Source organism: Colletotrichum chrysophilum, assembly GCF_026319265.1.
Source record: "Colletotrichum chrysophilum strain AFK26 chromosome Unknown scaffold_24, whole genome shotgun sequence".
NCBI classification, from domain to species: Eukaryota; Fungi; Ascomycota; class Sordariomycetes; order Glomerellales; family Glomerellaceae; genus Colletotrichum; species Colletotrichum chrysophilum.
The window spans coordinates 44,502-56,836 of record NW_026517311.1 but is presented as its reverse complement, the minus strand read 5'-3'; the positions used below and the strand labels follow the sequence as shown (position 1 = coordinate 56,836).

At 54.8% G+C, this 12,335-nt stretch overlaps 3 protein-coding genes and 1 non-coding gene across 4 annotated transcripts; 1 reads left to right on the top strand and 3 right to left on the bottom strand.

Annotated features, from left to right (window-relative positions):
- Positions 1-4,261: 4,261 nt before the first annotated feature.
- Positions 4,262-5,218, bottom strand: UBC1 (Ubiquitin-conjugating enzyme E2 1; the record flags this gene model as incomplete). The annotated part of the gene is made up of 5 exons (XM_053176946.1): positions 4,262-4,401; positions 4,450-4,633; positions 4,742-4,771; positions 4,896-4,941; positions 5,175-5,218. 5 exons carry the CDS (start codon positions 5,216-5,218, stop codon positions 4,262-4,264), a joined length of 444 nt encoding a protein of 147 aa, XP_053039015.1.
- A 2,412-nt stretch (positions 5,219-7,630) lies between these two features.
- COL26b_004062 (uncharacterized protein) lies at positions 7,631-9,008 on the top strand (the record flags this gene model as incomplete). The annotated part of the gene is made up of 3 exons (XM_053176945.1): positions 7,631-7,838; positions 7,887-8,912; positions 8,962-9,008. The coding sequence occupies 3 exons, from the start codon at positions 7,631-7,633 to the stop codon at positions 9,006-9,008; spliced, it is 1,281 nt and encodes a 426-aa protein (XP_053039014.1).
- A 185-nt stretch (positions 9,009-9,193) lies between these two features.
- COL26b_004061 lies at positions 9,194-9,280 on the bottom strand. Its single transcript has one exon. It is a non-coding gene; the product is annotated as a tRNA-Gln (tRNA).
- A 1,431-nt stretch (positions 9,281-10,711) lies between these two features.
- Positions 10,712-12,050, bottom strand: COL26b_004060 (uncharacterized protein; the record flags this gene model as incomplete). Its single annotated transcript, XM_053176944.1, is given in 4 exon segments — positions 10,712-10,732; positions 10,750-10,972; positions 11,147-11,240; positions 11,294-12,050. The coding sequence occupies 4 exon segments, from the start codon at positions 12,048-12,050 to the stop codon at positions 10,712-10,714; spliced, it is 1,095 nt and encodes a 364-aa protein (XP_053039013.1).
- Between the last annotated feature and the right edge of the window lie 285 nt (positions 12,051-12,335).

Here is a 12,335-nt window from a genome sequence, read left to right as displayed (position 1 = left end):
AAGTGCGTGCGGTGGGCAGGTCGTGGGGAGATTCAGCGCGGCAATGGGCCCAACCCGCGGCCAGAAACACCAAAAACGAGCAACCCAGTCGGCAGCAAGGCAGCCCACTGGATGTGTCGGTCGTCGTTCGAGTCTTGGCTTTCTCGCTTGTCAAGTCATGATCCCCGTCCCACCACGCGCTGCGCTCCTTTTGTGGACCTGCCCTCCCGTTCCTGGGATTCAACGCCGTTGGACCGGCCTGGACGGCAACCACAGTCCACTCTTCACTCACCCATGCCCACACGTCCTACGGATAGGTGCCAGCCAATATCGCAGAGAAGCCTATTCCGACAGCTGGATCCCTCTGGCATCCAATCACCGCGATGAATCTGGCCTCCAAGCCAAGGCCAAGACCCAAGACCATCACCGCGACGTCTAATTAACCATCACGAAAGCCAAGTCCCGCCTCTCGGCCATGGCTGTCTGCATACCTGGTCATTCCACGGCGCATCCTGAATCCTCCTCCACCATCAACATCACGACCCCTTCGCAGTTCGCACCCGTCAGTCTGGCCATTCGATTTCAGATATTCGATACACAAGTTACACGGATACCAGGACCGACAACCCTAGGTGCGGATGGTCTAGGTAGGTTCTGCCGCAGACAACGCTGGATCCCTTATCTTTTGTTCTCTTCACATCACCACCGCACACGCCACATCCATCCATACAATAACTGTTATGCATCAACAGCCAGCCCCCTCGACCTCACCACAGCCGCCTACGCCTCGCCGCTGTTTGGGCCACGTTTGGAACAAGGCTGCTCTCCCGCATAGCATGTGGGTAATGAGGCCATAATCCCCTTCTGCCCTACGACCCCAAACCGCCCAGTTGCACATCGAGACGCCCCAAGACTCCCGCACAAGAGCCCAAATGCCACCAAACGGCCAGTGACCTGCCTCGTCATCTCGTCCACCGCATCCAAAACAGGACAGGGCTCGGATTCAAGATGCGATACGTACCCTTGGCAGCTGTCCGTTTATCGGCCTCTGATTGGCTCAGCCGCCCTTTTCGCCATGCACAAGAGGGGCGTGCGTTTGGATTGGTCGCTTGAGCCCGTGTCGCAGCTTGTTTCGCCAGGGGTGCTCTGACACAACTCAGGATTCGAATTTCACAAAAAGGGTGGGCATTAACACTGAGAAACTGTCACTCGCCTGCACCACCATCGTGGCGCTCACTGACACTCCGCCAGAACCCTTCACTGTCAACTGTGCTTTACCCAAGCCAAAACAGCGCTGTCTCTTGCAGCCTCTTCCTGAGTAGCACCGTTACTCAGCGGCCTGGACTGGGAATGCCTTCATAGGCCCCTGTCAACTCCCGTCTCACAACCTTCTTCCTCCGCAGCACACACACCACCCCGTTTCCGCGATTCACTCCTCGCCTTGCCGCCGCCCTCCCGTCCCCGTCCGCCCTCCAACTGCCGCCGGAATATTCTTAGCACCCTCATTGGCTGGGATCCCTCGCCTCGACTCGACTGAACGCTCACGACAGCCCAGATGCCCATCGCCTCTGCCTATCGCCGCGCGGCTGATTGCCAAACCTCTGGCTCTGCCTCCCCTTCCCACGGACGTGATCCCCCGTCAACCAACTCTGCACCCCGGTGAAGATCATTCACAGGCACGCAGTCGCTCCCGGCAAAAGACGCAAGAATCAGTTCATATCCGAGGCCGCCCTGCCCCTTCCTTCACCTGCCAGCGCAGATCGTCCACGTTGAGCTGAATTTCATCGTGGTTCGTCATCCACCACCGACTGCTCTTACGCAGAGCAACCTCTTGTGTCCCCTAGCTCAAACCCGTCGAGACGCCTCCTTGATAAAGGGGTTGGCGACAATTCGTGATTATGCCTGCTGACCAAATCGCTTGCACTTGCGCGCCAACTGCCATCAGACACCAGGGAAGCGCCACCGGGGTTTGGTTGAGGTCAGCATCATCCCCATACATGCAACTCAAGCCGGCATCTGCATACAAACACCAAGAACAATCTCCCATCTGCCAATCAAAGCAAAACTCTGCCCAGATTCCCGGGTATCCGCCCAACCGCCAGCTGGCCCGCCCTCTTGAAGCATGACTGCAGGTCATCGCGAACTCAACGTCGGCATTTGCTGTATTCTAGAAGATCCCCCACTAAACAGACTTGCCATCCTTCAGCCTCAACAATCTATCTGACACAGACGTCTCTCTAGGTTGAAAACCGGCACTCTTTTTCATTCATTTGCCGCGCTCTTGACGTGCTTCAACGACCAGATGACCACCAACCTTATCAACCTTATCTCTGTACAGATACCACTCGTTCGTTCTTCCTCGAACTTTGCCGTCACCCGAACAGCTCCACGGAACTGAAGCAACTGCTACGCGAACCCCCTGCCTGGCCCCGTCGTCGTCGGTCCACAATCCAAACGCCGTAGCTCAACCTCCAGCACGACGATGTCTACCTACACGGCACAAACATCCGGATCACGGCCTCCTTCCAAACGTTCTATGCAGTAACCGGGGGTCGGTTGTTGTTGCTGCTACCGTTATCAATCTAAGGCCCAATTCTCCTCCCGCAGGCGACCAACTTCCGAGCATGAACCTCAGCCTCAAAACAACCCAACCACAGTTTCAAAACGAGGTGGGAAGAGACCAGCAGGCAAACAAGGCAGCACGCAGCACAGCACGCATCGAAACCCCTTCTCTCTCAATCTGAAAAAGCACAGATTCCCGTCTCGTTGCCCGCCAGACGTGCACGGCGCCTGCCTCGCATCCGCCGCCCGTTTGAGTAATTGCCCTTCCCACGACTCCAAACCCACGTGCCAGCGCAGAGCCTCACCACAGAACCTCGACTCGCCAACACGACAACCACATCCTCCGTCCCATCTCTTCCCTCTCAAATCCCGACGCCGCACCAAACTCGCCCGCCCGCCCGTCCAACCGTACCTCGGGTCCCCTCACACGTTTCGTTTGACCTGATCTTCCACAACCCGCCCTCCTTCTCCATACCTACATCGTGATCCAAGCCACCGTGATTTCTCCAGAGCATATCGCCGCCTCCACAACGAGGATATCCTTCATCCTCCCAATGGCGATACCCGAGATGAAAGAACCCTGCCCAGTCATAATGCAAGCCAAAGTCGTAAACAGCACCACCCCCCGTCCCTGCTCTCCACGTCCATCTCCCGTAACGCCCCCATCACGACCTCCAGCCCCCAAAATCCTCCGTGCCATCACCATCAAAAACCACCGCCGGCCAACCCTCCGAACCCGCCTCGGAGCCGGAGCCCGGAAACGACACATCCAGCCTGGAACCGGCCCACGAGATCCGCGCATGACCCAACTCCTTCCTCATCTTCTAAACCGCCCCCATCCCATCCCATAGCCATATCCTGCGCCCTACCAGGCCTAGCTAGTCCAGAGTGATCCAGGCCCTCCTATGACGTCCCCCGGTACTAAACATAAGACAGACCCGAGATACCGGGCGGTCTTTAAACAAAGCGGCTTCGGCATGGATAACTCCCATCTCGTAGCGAAGGACGGCTGCTCTTCCCTCGCCAATGTCACGTCGCGTTCCCTCGCCAATGTCACGTCGCGTTCCGCTGCCGTGTCTTGCCTTCCCCTTCGCGAGGCCGGACCCCGTCTCACGATCTCTGTCGCGGTGTCGGCTGTTACCTAGGGCGGCGACGTTTGTTCCCCGTGGCCTTCGGATGCCGAGACGTCCCGGTGGATGACGTGCCTATGGAAACTTGCTGCTACGGAGTTGGTGTTGCCGATGAGTACTTGGGATATCTAGTCGCCTGGCCCACCTCCTCCCTACGATTTGTTTACTTGTTACCCGCACGCGAACATGTCACCATCATGGGCACATAGAACGTCACTTGCACACTGGATGTAAAGCGGTGACTGCCGGTCGTCTCTCTTCTCGGTGTCAAACCAAAACGCACGCGTCAATGCAGTAGAAAACATGAAGCCTTGCCGTATGATAACCCGTACGTGGTACCTGTGCTGCTAACTCTGATCGGTCTGTCTTCTATCCACAACGCTCCTCGCAACCTCTCTCGAAGGTGCTGTCTGCTGCCGCCAAAAGACCGCAGCACCGCATCCTTTCTTTGTGCTGGTCAAACGAAAGAGATCCCAAACCGCAACGCAGAGCAATGACCTTGACCTAATCATACGCCAGCCGTCGAAGAGAGAGAGAGAGGAAAGCCATCGCTTGTCATACTCGTCCAACCCCACACCCTCCGGCACCGTCTAAATGGCGTACTTGCGAGTCCACTCGCGAGCAGTGGCCTCGTATCTAGCGCGGTCCGTCTTGTAGACGTGTGCGATTTCGGGGACGAGCGGGTCATCGGGGTTGGGGTCCGTCAGCATCGAGCAGATGGAGAGCAGGACTATCGACGGTTAGTGAGTGCTGTTGGTACAGGGGACGGATGACATACCCTTAGAGATGGTCAACGCCGGGGACCATTGGTCACGCAGAATATCTAAGCAGATGCTGCCGTTGGAGTTGATGTTGGGGTGGTAGATACGCGTGGTGAAGTTGACCTTGGGAGGCTTGAAGGGGTAGTCGGTAGGGAAGTGGATGGCGAGGAAGAAAACACCGCCAGAGTAGGGAGAGTCGCCCTGCATCGCGTTAGCTTGTGTTCGGTCGCAGATGCTCCGGATTTCGATGCTGGCCATAGCATGTGGTAATCCCGCATGCCGTGTCCAACATCAAAGTGGTGTACTTACAGGTCCCATGATCGTAGCTTGCCAGTGGAACTGTAGTCCCAAGTCAGTACATTGTTCCGAGTCTATCAAAGACGTGTGTTGAAGCCATCGTCTCGACTCGGCTGAGTCATGATTCGAGGCATCATCACCGCGGTCTTCCATCGGAGTAGCTTACCAGGTCCTCGCCGACGGGGCCGGCAGAGCAGGAAGAGGGCGGGTCACTGTGAAGCCGACGATGTTAGCATATTATCTCTCTGTAAAACTGGTTGTCTTTGCAGGCGTCACTCCGCCGTGACCGTCGTCATCGACGGCCCGAGATATGATGGATGATGGAGGGCGTCTCGCTGAAGAAGACCCCGCTCTCCGATCGCCCCACCTTACGTCTCGGGCTGCGACAAAAGCTTGCGGTGACGACGGTGGACGGCAAGGCTGGGAAAATGGGAAGCAAACATACCGGCCGAGGTCAGTGAGCTCCTTGTTAATTCTCTTGAGGGCCATTTTGGCAGAGTTGTGTGGTTGTTGGGGTATCTAAGATGATCGGTCGCCCGCGCGAATGCTCTGTGTCTGTTGGTGTGAGGGGCAAAAGTCAGCGAAAGCGGTCGAGGTGGGCTTTTTCTGGAGTCGGCGGGCGGTGGGCAAGGCAAGACGCAAATGGGTCGGCTGCTGCTGGCGAATTTATGGCTGAGCTGCTTTATTGCTGCTTTTCCTTGCTGCAGAAAATGACAGATGTAGGTCGAGGCAGTCGATGCAGGCGATGCACAGATCGTAGGAGGGGGCAGGCAGGCAGAAGAGGACAAAGAAGCCAAAGCAGCCTCGCGGGTGTTCTGTCGTCGGGCAGCGGTCTAGAGTCGTCGTAGGGATTCGTCGATGTCGATGCAGCAGGACTATCGGGTGAAGCGAACCAGGATATCGCGGTCGTCGAAGCAATGAAAGCAGCAGCAGCAGCAGCCGATGCGTGGCGAGATGTTGGGTTGGTTGGGACGGGGACAGTGAATGCAAATCATGTGTTGCGTAGCGTGCGTACCTGATGAGCGAGAGTGTCTATCCCGCCGAGACTCGATGCAGAAAAAAAAAGGACTTTTATTTGGATTGTGAGAGTCGTTCAAAATAGTCGTCGGTCGGAGGTATTACCGTGGTGGTGCCCGAAGGAAAGTCGTGGAGAATTCGATTCGCTACGTACGTTCCCGTTACAAGTTGATGTCGAGATTGAATTTGGGTGGAGGAGAGGAAAGAGAAGGGGAAGTCACGGTCGGGCCTACGAAAAACGACGGGAAGGGTCGCTGCTGTGTGCGGTGGGCTTTGCTTTGCTTTGCTTTGGGCAGTAGAAGGCAGTGGGCAGAGCCACTCTTGCCCACCAGTCAGTCACTGTGACTGGAAGGAGGGGGGTTCCTTTGCTTGCCTTTCCCCTCCTTCCTCCTTCCTGCCGCCCAGTCACGACTCACCACCCGCAGTCAGTAAGGTACCTAGAGGGGGAGCAAACCCAAGGTTGGCCGGCTGCTTCCACTCAGGTTGGCCGCAGGCGGAAGTGGAAGTACCTTCACCTGCCTGAGCCACAGTCCAGGTACCTTGCCTGAACAGCCCAGCAGGAAGCTGCCCGTCCAGTAGCGTCATGCAGCCCAAACAAACAGTGGGCTTGCCGCCCGACAAACCGCACTTTGGTTGGCTTCAGTCATGACGCTCGTCCCTCAGAGTCGTGTGCTCTGTTTTTAGTGCTCGCTTTCCATCTCAGGTACATCTGGTGGATGCGCCCCGCTGCAATGGGAACCTGGACGGAACATGCGCACCGCCACACGTGCCTTTCAGAGATACTTGCACCACTAACAGATGGCAACTTCCTGCTGCGTCAGGATTGGTAATGCTTGCTGACTGTCCCGGTTTATTCAGCCCATTCCTCAGCCTCAGGCTCGTGCAATCGACCATGTGCTTCCCTGTCCTTCTATCACGACTGGCAGGCGACTGACACGGCAGCCCGCCATCTTCAGCGAACTGGCTCAGTTGCTGCAGGCCGTGGAAACAGCGGCATTCACCTTCGCCAGACACTTTCTTGATCCTCCAGGCCGGCATGACTGGCAACCCTGGACCCAATCTGACCGCCTAACAACGCATCACTCACGAGCAAAACACCCTCGAATCGTGTCATCGCCAAAGCATGCGTTGCATGAAACCTCGTGTCCTTCTTGCTGCAGTCAAGCGAGGCTATTCATCCTCGACACGAATGCCCAAAAGCCCATCTATGCATCTGCCATCCCATCGCGAGTCTGAAAATGACGTCCGTCTATCGCTCTCAAACTGACAACGGTACATCCTCCAGGTACTACACACGTCTAAATGCAGTGGTACCTCGCCCACAGTGCACTCTAACATCCCATCCTGGGTCTGAACTCTGACCCGGCTGCTGCCGAACAATGGGCCACTCCCAGAAAGCATCTCCCCGGCTCGTGTCGACATCCAGCACCGCTGCTGACGGCTCGGCTTCGTCCACTTGTCATGATCTTCGCTGCTGCATATTGTGGCGGTGCTCCCCCGAGAGCCACGGTGCCGGCACTCTGGGGATCTGGGGAATTCTTGTTCAGTGCGCATTTACCACGCCGAACTGATTACAGATATGCAGGCACCATCGCCGCAAATGGCTGGCACTACCCGGCAGCAGCTTCGTTCAGATTGTCACTGCGACACTGCAGCAGTGTCGCCGACGACGTCATTCGCCGACGTCGGTTCATTATGTAATCATGATACTGCTTTCCCCGGCCAATGAGAGCAGCTCTAGTTTGTGCCTCGGATGGTGCTCGGGACGTCCACCGGCGGGGCAACGCCTCGGGGTCGGTAGTTGAACGGCAACACTGCCATCATGCCGTTTACACGATTCCCCTCAAACCACCTTGTGGACGACTCAATTGGCAAATCTCCAACATGTATCGACCAGCCCTGAGGACATGCGCAAGGCAATGCGTCGCCAGACGCGCCGTCCCCGCCTCGAGGTCCTTCGCCTCCTCCAGCGGCCCTGTCTTCGACTGGGAGGACCCCCTTAATGCGAAGAACCTCTTGACTGAGGAGGAACTCGCCATCTCAGAGACCGCCGAGCGTTATTGCCAGGAGCGCATGTTGCCCCGCGTGCTTCGTATGTGTCCTAGCTGCCAATCTCGTCGCCCGTTCTAACAGTCTGTAGAGGCCTACCGAGACGAGAACTACGACAAGAAGATCCTCGAGGAAATGGGCGAGCTGGGACTTCTCGGAGCGACGATTGAAGGATACGGCTGCGCAGGCATCTCGACCGTTGCTGGTGGTCTCATTACAAAGGCCGTGGAGAGGGTGGACAGCGGCTACCGCTCCGGCATGTCAGTCCAGTCCTCTCTCGTCATGGGCGGCATTGCCGAGTTTGGCTCCGAGGAGCAGAAGGAGAAGTACCTGCCCGGCATGGCCCAGGGTAAGGTGCTTGGTGCCTTTGGTTTGACGGAGCCCAATCATGGCAGCGACCCTGGCTCCATGGAGACCACCGCGAAGCCTCACCCGACGAAGAAGGGCTACTACTCCATCTCCGGAGCCAAGACGTGGATCACAAACTCCCCCATCGCAGATGTTCTCATGGTGTGGGCCAAGCTGCAAGAGACCGGAAAGATTCGTGGCTTCCTCGTCGATCGCTCCCAATGCCCGCCGGGAACTCTCGAAACCCCCGCTATTAAGAACAAGAACGGTCTGCGCGCCTCAATCACTGGCATGATCCAGCTCGACGACTGTCCAGTACCGGAGGCGAACATGTTCCCCGAGGTTGAAGGTCTTCGTGGTCCCTTCTCTTGCCTCAACAGCGCCCGCTACGGCATCTCTCTGGGTGTCATGGGAGCCTTGGAGGATTGCATCGCTCGCGCCAGGACATACTCCCTCGAGCGCAAGCAGTTCAAGAACAACCCGATCGCCAAGTACCAGCTAGTCCAAAAGAAGCTCGCCGACGCCGCGACGGATGCCGCTTACGGCACTGTCGCCGCGATCCAGGTCGGAAGACTGAAGGATGAAGGCAAGGCGACGCCCGAGATGATTAGCATGGTCAAGCGCCAGAACTGCGACCGCGCGCTGTGGAATGCGCGTGTTCTGCAGGAGATCTTTGGCGGCAATGCGGTCAGTGATGAGTATGGTATCGGCCGTCATGTGGCGAACTTGTTCGTCACGCAGACATACGAGGGGCAGAGTGATATTCACAGTGAGTTTTGCGTGTGGCCCAGTTCTGAGTATGTGCTAACATGGAACAGGTCTGATTCTTGGCCGTGCTATTACGGGCATCCAGGCTTTCGTCTAAGCGAAAATCAAGTGAGGTCGATGTATCCAGGATTGTGCCGGGCAACGGACACGGCTTGTGTGAACAACTCGAAAATACGGCCATTTATGCCTGTTAGTTAGCTGTTCGTTGAGCGAGCAAATTAATCAGTACAAAAAGCAAATTCAACCAGAAAACGATTTTCCCTGGCCGTGGAGGCAAAAGATAGGTCCATCCAGGATTCGAACCTGGGCTTACGGAAGGAACTGATGTCAATCAGAATCCGACGTCCTAACCAACTAGACTAATAGACCGTGTATCGCAAGCTGATTGCTGATGGTGGTCGGCGACGAAGGCGCCCTTGTGGGGCGATTCACTGCTCACGATCGTGCGTGTCCCCACCACATCGCACGCCACAGCAACCGGTCTGTGAATCTGCTCCTACTTACTTTTCAATATGCAAAGTCTGACCTATGCAGCTTACTCTATCTATCATAAGATACATATCTAAGCCCATTACCTCAACTGTATCCTAAAGAATCATCCCATAAAGTTGGCCCTATTGTAATGCAGGCACTCCTCAGAGTGAGGTGTATGCACACAACAGCTGCGTCTCAATGATGGTCCGCGCAAGCATTGCAAGATACTTGGACTTCACTGGCTCCTAAGTACTCTCCTCTCCATCTCCTTAACAACTATTATTGTTGCTTTTCTCGTTGTCCTTGTCGTTGTCCTTGTCGTTCTCATCATTATTGTTATCTATCATGAAGTATAACTCTCATTCATTAGAGGTATAGATACCGCTTTTTTGGAGTGCCTGTTTCCGCGTCAACCACTCCTGGAGTTATCGCTCCCGCCTACGGCGAGCGCATAACACCTGATAGTGGAAGCTCTTATAGAGACCTACAATGATTACAGTTGGGAAAATCCTCATAACGGGCAATATCTCTCTTGAGTGATCTGGCTAGAAAAGATGCTTCGGAGGGGAAATTTGGGATGCGAACAGTTGGAGAGAGGGAATGGGATCGCCGTGAGATCATTGCAGGTCTCAAGCAATACATATGCAATGTATCTGGGAAGACACCGAGAAGATCAGGCGGTCTTGTATGGTATTTCATGAGTAATACCTGTATCACATGGGTTACCTGATATAGCTTCTGATTTCCTCCTGGATCCAAGCGTCATTCCGGTCTTCAGAGAACAAAGCCCAATGCTTGATCCACCAATATCCATCTGAGTTACCTTGGTCTTTCAATTTTTCGAACATTCGTCTCATGGAACTCACGCGGCAAAGGCTCTTCCAATCCTCCCCATTGAGGAAGCCTCTTGCGCAGTCGAGTACCACTACAGCGATCCCGGCAGCAATGGGCGCCGCACATTACGTACCACTCATTTGTCTGTGGTTATCCCGCGACCCCAAGTGGTGTGGCCATGCCGACTTGATACACTCCCCAAGAACCATAATCCGCATGTTGTCCATCGGACTCGGTGTGAATGTGGACCGATTGCCGTATCCATCCGCCGAATGGACGCAGATGACATTTTCTTCCCGAGCTGGCCATGCGATGCCATCCGGCCGGTTCCTTCCCTCATTGGATGCGGCTGCAAACATCAGCACGCCTTTCCGAGCCGCGTCCTGAATCTCTTGGTATAGAACGTCGTTATTAATGGAGAAACCAAAGGACATGACGACGATATCGACCTTCCACTGTTCCACCGCATACCGAAGTGCCTATTACAGTCAATTACTGCCCGGTCTCGTCACCCTGGATAAGTCACTCACCTGGGAGATGATGATTGCAGACTCTTCGCCTCTGGGCCTCTTTTTGAACACCCTCGCCATATGAATAGCGGCGTTTGGCGCAATCTTCCGCAAGAGGATTTCTAGATGGGTTCCATGCCCGACGTCGTCTCTGCAGTCAGCGTGTCCGTCGACCCAGCTCTTGTACTTGATCCTCGGCTCGAAGTCGTATAATTCTCGGTGCTCCGAACTCAGCTCGATGCCACTGTCCAATATGGCAATCTTAGTTCTTCTTGCGTTTGATATATTTGCAACGCGCAACTGTTCGGCTCGGTAAAGAATGTTTTGGTGGTACTCGAACCATTCCTTTGTTCTCCTGATGCTGAACGACCTCTTGAGTGGCAATTCCGTCTCACGCAATACGACTCAGAAAACTTACGCTTCTTCGTTGACTGTTATTTCTCTCTCATCACCATCTGCCATAAGACATAGGTCATATCTCCCCGCAGTCTGAATCTGCGGCGCTGTTTCCACTGTGAACATAAGTCAACTCCGGCGTGCTGGATCATAGTTGCAAGATACGAACCCTCGGGCACCGTTGCCAGACTGCGACTCCAACTTTCCGGCGTTTGCTTGATGGAAGTGTTGGTGTTTGCTTCCTCAACCTTTCCGAGACCGTTCAGCTCTTTTTCCAAGGACGTGTGTAACTCCTCTAAGCGAATTTTGTAACCATCCACCAGCTCTGATGCCAGCGGAAGAATGATGCATGATAGTATGTACTGGCGCATTGGACCCTCTTCCGCCAGACTGGAGCATGGAATGTTTGGTGGCGGCTTCAGGTCAATGCAAGCCCTGATGACCTTGCGGAGAGCGGAGGGTATGTACTTTCGCTCCATTTCCAGCTTCTCCATCTGCTTCCAGGCTTCCAGGAAGTCTTCATTGCACTGTTCCCAGCTGAGGTCCGCCGTTGTTTGAGAGCTTCTGGGGAACACAGATCCTGTGGCGATTTCGAGGAAGATGATACCCAGAGCCAGGATGCTCGGATGCGGGTGAGCTTGCATGTGCATGTAATGTTTGGATGTGCTAGTAGCATCTTGCACATCGTGCATTTCGACAGAAAGATAGGGGAATGCCAAGGTGACCGGTTTCAAAGCGGAAACACCCGACCGTCGAATGAAGTAGACTTTGGTACTGTTCCACGCAGTCCGTAACCAGGAGCCCGGGTACAGGAAGAGCATCGAGTTGGCCAATTTATAGCAGAGCGTCAACTTTTCCTTTTCAGAATAGTTGCTAACTCTGGACATGGACATGCCATCCTCCAAGAGCTGTTGAAGCGATTCCATGGATGTGTGATAGTCGGCGTTAGCTGATCGACGGGGCCTAAGATGCCAGAGCCCATCGTTCTCAACCAGAAAATCCACTGGAAACCCTTTGCTTTTTTGAATCCATTGACAGATATCGTTGCTCACACATTGACGATCATGTGTGGCATTCCCGCGATTACTATGATCAATTTAGAAGCCTATTCATCGAACTTCTCTTTGACAACTTACTGGGTGTCTTTGCTAAATGCTACATTCGTCACTTTCCACTTCGTTTTATTTTGGCAAACTGGGAGAAGGACTTCA